The sequence below is a fragment of the Primulina tabacum genome, chromosome 5 (genome assembly GCF_025594145.1).
Source record: "Primulina tabacum isolate GXHZ01 chromosome 5, ASM2559414v2, whole genome shotgun sequence".
Taxonomy (NCBI): Eukaryota; Viridiplantae; Streptophyta; class Magnoliopsida; order Lamiales; family Gesneriaceae; genus Primulina; species Primulina tabacum.
In genome coordinates, this window is record NC_134554.1 from 5,508,787 (window position 1) to 5,521,778 (window position 12,992).

Genomic DNA, 12,992 nt, shown 5'->3' on the forward strand with positions numbered 1-12,992 from the left:
GGATTTGTAAGAAAGTTTAATTATTATAATGTTATATTCTTCAAAACTTTATATTTATTTATTAAAATGTCAAATTTATGGAAACTCTATCTTTTTATTTATTGTTCCGACTTTAAATAATTCAAATTATAGTAAAATTTATAAAATATTTGTTACAATTAAACTCATAGCAATCTTACTTAAACTTGAAAAACTTTTATACTTGACCTCCATACTTCAACACGCTTCACGCTTTTAGATATTTGATTCAATCTTTGCACTATTGTTTGAAGTAAAATAAATAAAATTATAATAAAATTGAAAACAAATCGTTCAAGCTCGTAGTAATATCACTTAAAAAGATTCAAGTTTGACATGTACACTTCGACATGTCTCTAGCGCTTTTTAGAACATTCGCGTTGGATACAAGTGGCAATTTCTAATGCTAAATGAGTTGTTGATTTTTTCTTCATTTATAATGATAAATACAAATTTTGTTTAAAATCAAAATCCACTAATGATATATTAAACGATATTGATTGCCGTATTACATTAATTACTTGAGAAGTCAGAAATAGAACCGCCGCATCAGATTTTCTATCAGAAATCATAAATTTAAGGCAAATTTTTTTATTATCATAAAGTAAACGAAATCTTATTTTTAAATCAAATCTCTTACGTACGTTGTTTGTCAATAGAAATATTCTTAACCCCTAATTTCGATTGTTATCGTTATAATCATCATCATTATTGAAAATTTCACAATCCATTTATTATATTTATTTTTAAAATAAAAATAAATATAATTTTCAAATTGAATAAATTTAGTCGATTATTTGTTTTGTTAGAAATTTGTTCAGCCCTAGTTTTGCTGATTTTATTGTTTTATTATTATACTTGGTTTTATTATTATTGTTATTTTTAATATTAGTATTATTATCATTAATATGTTTCTATTATTTATTATTACTCTTATCAGGAATATTCTTAATGTTAGTTTATTTCAAATTTCTTAATAATAATAGCATGATTAATTTATTTCTTGAAATAAAAAATTAACATTTCCGGAATCATTATTTTAACATCTAAGTGGTGGATTGCGATAAAAGCATAATCTTCTTCTTTTTTTAATATATTTAGAAAATATTCATTTTTTACTATATTTTTTAATAATACGTGATTGAAAAAATCTAATTTCAGTAAGTTGCAATAATTAGGTGCGATATAAAAAAAAGAATAGGAAAGGGCCATTTTAGGACCGGACCGTAAAAAACCCGTTTGGTTTATGCGATTTTCAAACAAGCTTTGGGCCCAACCCAATCGACTACTTCTATGTTCCGCTTCAAGACCCATTCCGTTGATGTAAACCCAGCTCAGAATCCGAAAAGAGAGCACCTTTCACCTGATCGCCGATGGAGAACTCTGACGTTTTCGGATCATCCACAGCTCCGCTGACGTGGCACGACTTCCTGGAGCGCATGCGCCACCCCTCCGCCGCCGAATTCGTAAAAGCCATCAAAAGGTATTGTGATGCATACGCACCTTTGAAATTTGTGTGCTTGCACGCATATTGTGTCACTCTTTGTTGGTAGATTAGATCGAGGACTTTAAAGGAATCTTTTGTTTTAGAATTGTGGCTGCTCATGGTTCATCTTTGTTAGCTGGAGCTTTGTTTGTGTGGCTAGACTCGAATTAAGTCATAAATGTGGAACAGACGATGTTTTGATGAATTTTTGGGATTTAATTCAAAGGCATCTAAGCGTTTAAGCATCGATATGATTCATTATTTGTACATGCTCAAGGATTCTTATGCCTGGAGCCGTTTTTAGTATAACTGGACTCGTGCTGAAAAAAAAAATCACATTTCACGAACTTTGGGAAATTAACTCAAGTTAGCATAGCTTTCTAAGTGTCTTTTATAAAAATATAAAAATAAAAATTCATGCTAGGTTTATTTCAGCGTTAACACGATGCTAAAGATTTATTACTCAAGTTGTAAACTGCTTCTTTATCTTGTTTTCTGTTTTTTTTCAACATTTAGTTCAATCAAATTTATCCACTTATTATTTCAAGACGATGTAGCAAGAAGTACCAATTACTGTTAGTTAGCATAAAAGTTAGTAATACAAACTTTTGTTTCCTTAGCTTCATTTTCTCTTGTATATAAGCTTGCATTTATACAGACGACATTTATTTTCTTCTGATGAATATGAATGCACTTTTTCGTCTACACTATTTACTCAACAACCATTCACGTGCATGTGTATTTCTCTCAGAATTAATAAGTGATTTAATTGATAGTATGTGCCCATAAATCGCACCGTCTTGATAAGTTGTTGCATGCTTCTCATTCAATATATCCACAACAGTTTGGAGTTCACAAAAAAATTATCTTGCCATGAAATGAAGCAAATATTGCTGAGTGCTGAATATTATGTTCTTCATATTTGGTTTTCACATGTAAATACTGGATATATCTAATTAAATTTCTTTTTTCAGTTTTATAGTGTCATTTTTGAACAATGCGCCAGATGCGGAAAGGGACAGTGCATCTGTTCAGGAGTTTCTCAGCAATATGGAAGCAGCATTCAGGGCTCACTCCCTCTGGGCAGGATCTTCAGAAGAAGAGTTAGAGAGCGCGGGCGAAGTGAGTACCCTTTACATTTTCTACTATGTTTGCAAATATACGACCTTTGCGATCTAATGATTATCTAATTTTCAGCCTTTCTGTTGTGATTTGCTATTGCTTATTTTACATAGATGATTGAATATAATAACTTATTTTAGAAAAATGTGCTTTTTGCATTCATGGTTTCGACTTTGTTTAAATTTCTGTGTTCTTGCATGATTGTCTTGCGTTCCGTTCTGTTACAGTAAATGGGGAAGAGTGCGTTTTAATCCGTCGTTATCTTTTTATGGTTTGATAAACTCTTTCAATTGCAGGGACTGGAGAAGTATGTCATGACAAAGTTATTTACACGTGCATATGCTTCAGTTCCAGAAGATGTGAAAGCCGATGATCAGCTGCATGAGAAAATGGCTCTGGTTCAACAATTTATTCGACCTGATCATTTAGATATCAAGCCGAAATTTCAAAATGAAACATCATGGTTGGTGAGTGCAGGAATGGACCTACTGATTTTCACCTTGCCTTGTATTCTTCTGTAACTGAATCCCATGTAAAAACATTTGGTATGTGATTGCCACAGATAGGAGGTTGTGCTGGCCTCGCCTTTTCTTGATGTTTCGGATCATATCCCCAAGATGAAATTGATTGTTCTAATGTGGTGTTGTTAGAGGGAAGCATAGCCTTCGATCGTTTTTAGAATTAAAAAAACAAACTTGAACTTTCCGAGATGAAATTAAATTTTTAGCTAAGGTGATGAGTCAAGTTTGTTAAGGAAGTGACTTGTGAAAATATGAGAGCTCATTAACTTACCTGTCTATAACCATTTGTTAAGCTTGTAAAAATTATTTTTCCTGAGGAAATCATAGGTGGAAGACAGCTGGAAGCTCCTATCTAATCAGTTTTCTTTTCAATTCAGTGACTTTGGATGTCCTGTATGGATTAATCAGATATACGTTTTGTCCTATCTGTCATAGCTTAAATAGTTAGTTCCATGCTTAATATTACTAGTTTGATTTGTTGTCTGATATATGCCAGATGCGTGGAACAAATCATGATTATATTTCAGATATTGATGAATAAGCCAGCAAAGCAATTCAAAATTTCTTGTTTTTTGTATGTAATATTCTAATTTGTTGCATGGTTGTGTGGCACGCTGTACTTGACAAATTATATGTTATTTATGGAGAAGTTAACTTGTAATCCGGAATGCTAAACAAAATGTTACATGATGAGAGAAAGAAGATGAGTAGAGACAGACTTATATCCCCTTGATTTTCTAAAAAAAATATATTGCTATGCAATACCCTATGAACTAAAATCATTTACTCTACTAGGTCTTATACCATGAAAGTAATTCACTCTTGTTTTGCCACTTGTGCAGCTTGCACAGAAAGAGCTGCAAAAGATTAACATGTACAAGGCACCTAGAGATAAACTTCTGTGCATTTTACGTTGTTGTAAGGTTATCAACAACCTACTGATCAATGTCTCTGTTGCGTCTGATGAAGATCATCCAGGAGCTGATGAATTTCTCCCGGTTCTTATTTATGTCACCATAAAGGTATTCTGTTTGTTTGATTTGGCATCCGTTGGAAGATTCTCTACTATTTATCATTTATGATTCAATTTGACTGCTGCTGTCTGTCTAGTTTGCCGTTAATGTTATATAAACTTACTTCTCTCTGGTGGATCTGTTATTATGTGATTTCGCTATTGTTCAACTGAATACATGTGTTCCTTAAGAACTCATCATGGTGATTCTTCATTATTATAGTTGCTGTAATATACTAAGCCACTAAGTGCTCGACTGTTAAAACTTTATGTGGCTGACCAGGCAAACCCACCTCAACTACACTCCAACTTATCATATATACTAACGGTTTAGGCGGCAAACTCGCTTGGTATCAGAAGCAGCATACTTCTTCACAAACATGCTTTCTGTGGAGTCTTTCGTTATGAACCTTGATGCAAAATCCCTTTCAATGCATGAAATAGAATACGAAACAAACATGGAATCAGCTCGGTCAGTTCTTTCTGGCCTTTCAGAGAGCTCAGACAATTCATATGCTCGAGCAGATCGAAGTTTCGGTTACATTCCTAGGGGAGAACCACTGGAGTCCAGACCAGCTTCGAATTCTAGGAAACATCATCTCTCGGCAACACAACCTCAATTACCGGTCCAATCATCTGAAACTGGATCAAGAATCGAGGAATCTCTTGGGAAAGACCAGGTATCTTTGGATAAATTTCCGTCTATCTCAGACCTGGAAAATAAAGGTGCGACCATGGTGTCAAAGGAAGACGACATAAGCCAAATCTTTCATGATTTCCCATATCTGTATGCCCTTGCCGGTGATCTAACGGTTAGTGATGTAGAAGATCTGCTAAACAATTACAAGCAAATGGTGATGAAGTATGTCTGCCTTGCCAAAGGACTGGGTGTGACAACCCCATCACCTCCCAATATTGCAAAGGAATCAGAAAAAACCAATGATCTTAAGGACGTTTCTAGTTTAGTCAACGACCTAGGCGAAGGATCGGTTTCTGGGTTGGAAAATATGGAACCGAACTTGTCCGAAGAAGAAACTTTGCAAACTCAAGGGGAGAAAGGGGATGAAAATTCTCTAAGATGACTATGGATCACATTTTCACGTGTAATATTGCGCTGATTTCTGTGCTTATTGTATGACTCATAGTGAAAAAAAAAGGTGAAAAAAGATAGAGACAAGTATTTTTCATTCTTTTAATTACTTTTATACTGTATGTTCTATTTGTAAATCATCTCCCTAAAATATCTTTGGGTCATTAAATCTGAAGTAAAAACAGGGAGTGAATTTTGCAGCAGGAGACAATCTTCTAACACAAGAAAAATAGTGATTATTAAATGTATAGTTTTACTTCGTATGTTTGAGTAGGGCTTGTCCCCAGATAGGCAACCAGACAGCAAGCTGCACATAGGTAGTATTAGCTCTATAAACTATGTAGCCTTATTATTATTATTATTGTTATATAACTATAAATTTATAATGTATCCTGCATCTTTAATTATTCTAATGTGCATACATACTTTCAATGTATGAGAATAGTGGGGTGGAAATGGAATATAAATCCTGTGGAAACTTGGGTTGTGTTTTTTTTATATGGAAAAAGAATAATCAAAATTTGTCTCCTGCCACACAAAATATTTGTTTATTTGGAATATATAATTATACATATATATATATTTCACTCTATTTAGTTGTTTTAAATCTCTTTCCTCCTCCGAGAAATAATTATAAAAAAAACTTAAATAATCTGTTGTATATGTATTTCATGCGCTATGCCGCTACACATTGATTACGAGCATTGGTTTCATTTCTCCCGCTTTGAACAAATATTTTGAAATGACAAACTACATAATTAGAATTAAATTTCAAAAAATTAGTGGTTGTCCTTAAGTTTATATGCAAAGACATGGCAATCAAACATCGTGAGGCATCCATGCTAATATTTATTAGATTATCATACCAAATTCTCTTAGTATAAGGTCTCTCTTGTTAAATATAATAGTATATATGCATAACCCAATAACTATCATAATAAAGTACATTATATATACACACACACACACACACACTATTATATTAAACAAGAGACATTATACTAACATAATTTGGTATAATTGTGTGCTGCTCATTGATTTTTACAAAAATATCACATCATGTAACGACCATGGGTTATCTCGATCTTGGGCTCCCTCGGGGGCCTTGTCCCGTCTTGGGTTCACTCTGAGGCCTTTTCCCTCACGGGCTTTCCACATTCGTCATTACTCATAGGACTGTCCACACCGGGATGGTGGAGTGATACCTCCCCAAGTCTCGAACCCATGACCTCCTGGCATAAGTACATAGTTCAAAGAGACTTGATACCAGTCCTACCAAGGGGTTTCTTTCGCCTCCCCAGGACTCGTTCCCATGACCTATAGGATAAGTACATTGATATTGACGCATGTGGAAAGCCCGTGATGGAAAAGGCCCCAGAGGGAACCCAAGACGGGACAAGGCCCCTGAGGGAGCGCCTTTTATTGTAACGACCATGGGCTATCCCGATCTTGGGCTACCCTCTGGGGCCTTTTCCCTCACGGGCTTTCCACATGCGCCATGACTCATAGGACTCTCCACACCAGGATTGGTGGAGTGTTACCTCCCCAAGTCTCGAACCCATGACCTCCTGCATAAGTACATAGTTCAAAGAGACTTGGTATCTCGGCGGCCTTTTCCCGTCTTGGGTTCCCACTTGGGCCTTTTTCCCTCACTAGCTTTCCCATGCGCCATTACTCATAGGACTCTCCACACCAGGTTGGTGGAGTGATACCTCCCCAAGTCTCGAACCCATGACCTCCTGGCATAAGTACATAGTTCAAAGAGACTTGGTACCACAAAGGCCCAGTGGGAACCAAGACGGGAAAAGGCCCCCGAGGGAGCCCAAGATCGGGATAGCCCATGGTCGTTACCACAAAGGCCCCAGTGGGAACCCAAGACGGGAAAAGGCCCCCGAGGGAGCCAAAGATTGGGATAGCCCATGGTCGTTACTAGCCCAACTGGTACCAAATCTCTTTGAACTATGTACTTATGCCAGGAGGTCATGGGTTCGAGACTTGGGGAGGTATCACTCCACCAACCTGGTGTGGAGAGTCCTATGAGTAATGGTGCATGTGGAAAGCCCGTGAGGGAGAAGGCCCCAGAGGGAACCCAAGATGGGACAAGGCCCCCGAGGGAGCCCAAGATCGGGATAGCCCATTGTCGTTACAATAAAAGGCGCCTTTTATTGCAACGACCCATTACAGGTCCAGTGGACCGTCCATACGGCCCACTGCCCTGATCGACCCAAGGCTATCCCGATCTTGGGCTCCCTCAAAGGGGCCTTTTTCCTCACGGGCTTTCCATAGGCGTCGTACGGGTTACTCATAGGATCTCCCTCTCCCTACCAAGGGGTTTCTTTCGCCTCCCCAGGACTCGATCCCATGACCTATAGGACTCGATCCCATGTCACATCGCCGTGATGGATGCACGGATGTACAATATCTCAAGAAATTACGTTTTAATATTGCCTTGTGTATCACATAGACCTTACACATATCCTGTGCAAAAACTTCCACCAGAAAACCATTTTCTTGCCGATGTTTTGCCGTTTGTCAATCTAAGTCAACAATCACCACAAAGGTCAAACATCGGTGGAAGAACCTGCATCACCCAAAGTCAGTTGCATACAACTTCAAACCAGTTATCATTACATATTCGAATCCAAACAAAGTGATTTTTTTTTTTATTTTTTGGTTTAAGACAAGAAAAGTAATTTTAACATTGACAGTAGACAATTACATGGTCATGGGATCGAGTCAGCTCATAGGGGATTGAGAAACCAAACTGATGCTTAAATCAAAAAGGAAAAATATTAGTTTGAGATACTGAAAATAAGCCATCCAACAATCCACAAAGTATAGAAAAATATTCCAATTTCATTCGCAATCAGCTGTTGGCCATCATACAGTATAGACTGGAAAACATATCTCCTTTTCTATGAATATTCAACAGAATTAGAAAAATAAACGAATAACTCCAAGGCTATGTTTGGTAGCCATTCGCGTTTGGTTCGGTTTTTATTAATCTACAGACCCTTGATTATGATTGAAAGTCCACACTATTCATTTTATTTGTGTGATTAAATATCCTCCTCAAAGGGTGTGATAATTAATATTTTTTGAATAATGATCATGATAAGATTGTATATTGACCATAATACCCTTGAATTGTTTTTTCAATATAATATGAAAATTAAAATTAGTGAAAATTTAATAATTAATAAAATATTTAAATTTTTATTATATTTTTTTATAAATTAATTTCATCTATTTTTATTATTTTCAATCATTTTAAAGAAAATAAATTGTAATGCAAATCTATCTTAAATTAAATTTTTATATATTTGTAATCTTATTAATTAATTTTTTTTATGAAAATAAATATTTTTTCAATTCTAATTTTTTTAATGATTTAAATTTAATAAACGTAAATTATAATTATAAATATTTAATTATCTATCAAATTATTTTAAGAATATTTATAATTATTTAAAAAAAAAAACAATAATATTATAATTATTAGTAAAACTTTATTTAACGTTAACATCAAAATATTATTGTTATTTTAATTATAAAGTAAATATATATTTACAAATTTATTTCTAATAAATATATTTAAATTAATTTTAATAAATATAAATTATAATTATAAATATTTAATTATCTATCTAATTATTTTAAGAATATATATTTAATTAACATTTAGGACATTTTTGTCATTATAATATAATTTACAAAATTAATCCATCATTTTAAAATCATACCAAACACCATGTTATTTATCCCACCATACTATTAATCCATATATCTCATTTTTTTAATAACTCTAATTATTAATCATTTACTTATCCTATCACACGTACCAAACGGAGCCCAAATGTTTCGCATCAATCTCGACTGGTATCGCTTGAAAACTTCAATGTGCTCATTCCCATGGAGGCGGGGAAATCAGTAAATGCAGATGTTAGGTTTAACGGAATAACAAATTAGTTCATTGCATATCTGATCATTGTATCAGATTTCCCGAACTTATTCTCTCCAGCTTCCTACATAAACATTCCAAACGCTTGCAAAAAACTCTGAAATTACGTTCATTTACTGGATTTAAACAAAAACAGCCCGAAAATGCGAAGAAGCGGAATATTCTTTAGCGAGATTTCAATGAGCTCGCATAAAAAAAATGTAAACAGTATCGGCCTTTGTTTTCAACACAGAAGATGCCAGCTGATGTGATGCAGTATCATAATCAATAAGGCAATACTAGAGTCCAGTTCCTACTTTCTTCCTCTGTTAAGCCTCTGCAAATGATAGTTTATGCTACCCCACGGCTTTCTTTTATTAGCAGTCTGCAGAAAGGGAACAGACAAGGAATAACAAAATGATAAGATGATCTGACAAGAAGATAATTACTGGAGAACAAAACCAAATTCTTTAGGAAATTGCCAAGGGGCACAAGCGACCCGGTGTCATACCTGAGCATCCATGCAGGCACTCAAAAGTGACTTCTGCCGAGTACATTTTTCATCGTTTCCTTGGCTTAGAGCCAAACAATTAAGAAATGAAACCATATCTCTCATGCAAGGTTTTTGAAGATTGCCGAACTTCTTTGGGTTAATATACAATGTACCAGCTTTGCGGCCCATTATTCCCTAATCAATGCCAAAAAGTCACAAAAAGAATTGAACACAAGCTGTGTTATGAAAAAACCACATAGATATTAACTGCACTAAATATATGATATGGGAAACGGTGCACATTTTCATCTCATGATCAAGTAATAATTGTGCTTTACCCAACCCAAAGTAGACCATTTCCAATCTTCTACTATAACTGTGGTACATCTCAGCCAGACAAAGGTGTACCCATGCACCGATGTCGCCATCACAATCAAATGAAGCCAAAGGTTTGCACCATTAGTGGACTTAAATATGTTTTATTATGCAAGGAAAAAGAACCATCGGTTTTACGATTTTGGCAAACTAGGTAACAATGATGACAAAAAGCATAATGAATAGACAAGCTGAGGGTGGTGGTGATAGATTGCCTATATGTATAACTGTTTACATAAGAGAATAACAATCCATGACCTCAAAATCAAGGTTCAACTTCGTACCAGGTTTGGCCCTCCAAATCATCTAACAGAGTTGCAATCAGTCAGAAGAAGATTGATTTTAAAAAAAACCCAACTTGTACGTTTATCTTGTATTGTGATTACACCAAACTAAAAGTGCAAACGAACCGAATCAAGTCGGATAGTATAAAAATATTGATATGTGAGTGAGAGCTCGAAAAATATGTAAGTTACTTGAATTCGATTATAAGTAATTTTGGTTCAAGTTCGGTTCAAAATGAAATTCGAGTTCGATTAGAGTGGTTCAAATCATTCGAGCATAATCGAACTATAGCTCGGAATTGCTCAAATTCGAGTTCGGTTTGAGTTATTCAAACTTTAATTTGAGCATGTTTGAACTAAAGCTATGAAACAACACAAAATAACAATAACAGACACTGAAAAAAAGACCAACAGCATTTAGGCTTGTTGCCGGAGTGCGTGGTGGCAATGCCCTGTTTACTTGCCGCAGTTCAGAAAAAAAAAGAAGAAAAAGCAATCAAACTTACAAAATTAGAGAAAAAATTAACTGAAACTATAATCGTTTGCTGATTATAACATAATTGAAGTAAAGTAATCATCTTCAAACTCATATCAGAAAACTGGAAATTCTGATTTGCCTTTGCTAATATTGAAAACCCAGAAAGTTGCTGCCAGTTTCAGGCAACCATTTCTGTCGCACAATTGGTTAACACACCAGAGCCATTAAAAATAGCAGAGTGCAGATGGGTTTTGTGAACGAGATTTAGGCGGCGAAAGAGGGGGGGGGGGGGGGGGGTGAGAAGGTTCTCCAAGAGAGCAAATGAACCGAGAACTGCGTGAGATTGACTCCCGTTGCATCAGAACTAGCAACTAAACTTACGATTATATGAGTCAATTCAGACGCGAGGTTGAGGAGCCAACGAGAGAGGCGAAATGAATTCTAAAAATCAGGGTTCGTGTACTTGGAGAGTGAAGTATTAAGTTTAAACCGAATTTGGCTCGAATCATTATCGAACTCAAAAGTTCGAAACATCGGAACGGCAGAAGATTAAAAAGCAGAAATCAGAATATCATTGTAGATTGAGCATCATGGAATTTTTCCATAGTAATCTTGAAACGAGGAAATGGTTGCAAATTCTCACCTTTTTTAGCCTGAAAATGGAGATCGACCTAAATGGTCGGCGAGAGAGAAGGTATGCTGGTGAACGGCGCCTTGAGCATCCCACACTTGACCCCGGGGCATCGTTTGGGGTATCTTGGGTCGTCTAATTTTGGGCCAGGCTGCATCCTTTGGAGATTTCTGGTCTGAAAATTTTGGGCCCGCGAGACTATATTGGTTATTTGTGTTGTGAAACAAAATTAGTTTTACTTTCTCCTTAAAAGAGCAATTTTTTAAATATTTGTTCAATTTTTCGCACATTTTGCGTATGTCCAAAAGTGTTCTCCTATTTACCTAATTAATTCATAATTAGAAAAATTTGCCCTCAAATATCTTTCCTTGTGTAATAATATTTTGATTTACCTTAGAAAACTCAAATACAATTTTTTTGGGTACGTCAACAACTAAAATTTTTATTAGGGAAACAAAAGTTTTAATATTTAAAACTCACAATATACAAAAAAAAATTATATAGACCTTGAAATTTTATATTATTATCCCAAGTTTTAATATGGATATAAAACATATTCGTCAATTCTTTTCCCACTAAATTCCTTACATTCACCTCCTGAAATAAATTGAACAGCACGTCATAAGGCTGGATCGCACTACAAACAACACGGAATGAAGATTTTCAATGCAAGGATGCACGACGTGCACGAACAAGACGTCAAGGTGCGATGTAACTAAGTTTATCACCGATTTGATATCAAAATAAAAAGCATAAGACCTCCTAATTTTGAATGTGGGTGTCGACGTGCCGTTTCCGACGGTGGCGAAGCATCGACAACGAGAAAATTGGTTGGTTAAGTATTGAGCAAAATGAAGATCGAGAGTTTTTCTTGTAGTGAATTTAAAATAAAAAATATTAAGAATAAATAATGAAGGAAAACATTTTTAACCGTTTCAACTTATTATTATTTTTTAACCGTTTTAACTTATTTACTTATACCCTAGAAAGTTCAATTTTATTTCGTGGCTTATAATTCCGTCAAATACATATTATAAAATAAAACATCACTTAAAAATAGAAGTGAAATCCGTTTTTTAAAATATATGAAGTTTGAAATGATATTTTATTTCGTTAATTCTATATCAAAGTTAATTACTATATTTTACTTTGTAATTAATAATCGATGAAGTATCATTGACGAAAGCTATCAACAAAATTTTACTGGTGTTTTAAATCCATAATAACAAATCAATTTATTTGTTTTGGATAAATTCACTTGACAAAAGCTTTCAAATCCAAAATAGTTATTTTTTATTCAATGTGACGAATTTAAAATTCATCTCCACGTGATATCATTTCAAATCTATTATTTTATTATCCACCTTCACCACCTACACCAAACAGGTCCTTTGTGTACTATTAATATTCATCTAAAATAATTATATTTTAGATGATAATTTGTTTTTTGTATTATTTTAAATGGTTTTTTGCGTTAGTTGTTGTTTTTTTTTATAAATCAAATATAGGATGTTTGAGTTTTGTTTGTAAGGCAACGAACAT

At 34.6% G+C, this 12,992-nt stretch overlaps 2 protein-coding genes across 3 annotated transcripts; one reads left to right on the forward strand and one right to left on the reverse strand.

Annotated features, from left to right (window-relative positions):
* The first annotated feature begins 1,279 nt into the window (after window positions 1-1,279).
* Window positions 1,280-5,386, forward strand: LOC142545850 (vacuolar protein sorting-associated protein 9A-like). The gene is given in 6 exon segments (XM_075653252.1): window positions 1,280-1,501; window positions 2,479-2,626; window positions 2,923-3,093; window positions 3,990-4,169; window positions 4,443-4,484; window positions 4,486-5,386. Coding segments are annotated over 6 exon segments (1,407 nt in total). The 5' UTR covers window positions 1,280-1,391; the 3' UTR covers window positions 5,242-5,386.
* A 3,912-nt stretch (window positions 5,387-9,298) lies between these two features.
* On the reverse strand, window positions 9,299-11,605 carry LOC142545851 (uncharacterized). Of its 2 annotated transcripts, none has more exons than XM_075653254.1 (3): window positions 11,463-11,605; window positions 9,701-9,877; window positions 9,299-9,574 (listed from the first exon to the last, which is right to left on the reverse strand). In XM_075653254.1, exons 2-3 carry the CDS (start codon window positions 9,869-9,871, stop codon window positions 9,503-9,505), a joined length of 243 nt encoding a protein of 80 aa, XP_075509369.1. In that variant the 5' UTR covers window positions 9,872-9,877; window positions 11,463-11,605; the 3' UTR covers window positions 9,299-9,502. The 2 variants fall into 2 exon arrangements, with proteins under 2 accessions (XP_075509369.1, XP_075509368.1); XM_075653253.1 differs by lacking the exon at window positions 11,463-11,605 and adding an exon at window positions 10,021-11,436.
* Window positions 11,606-12,992: the final 1,387 nt, after the last annotated feature.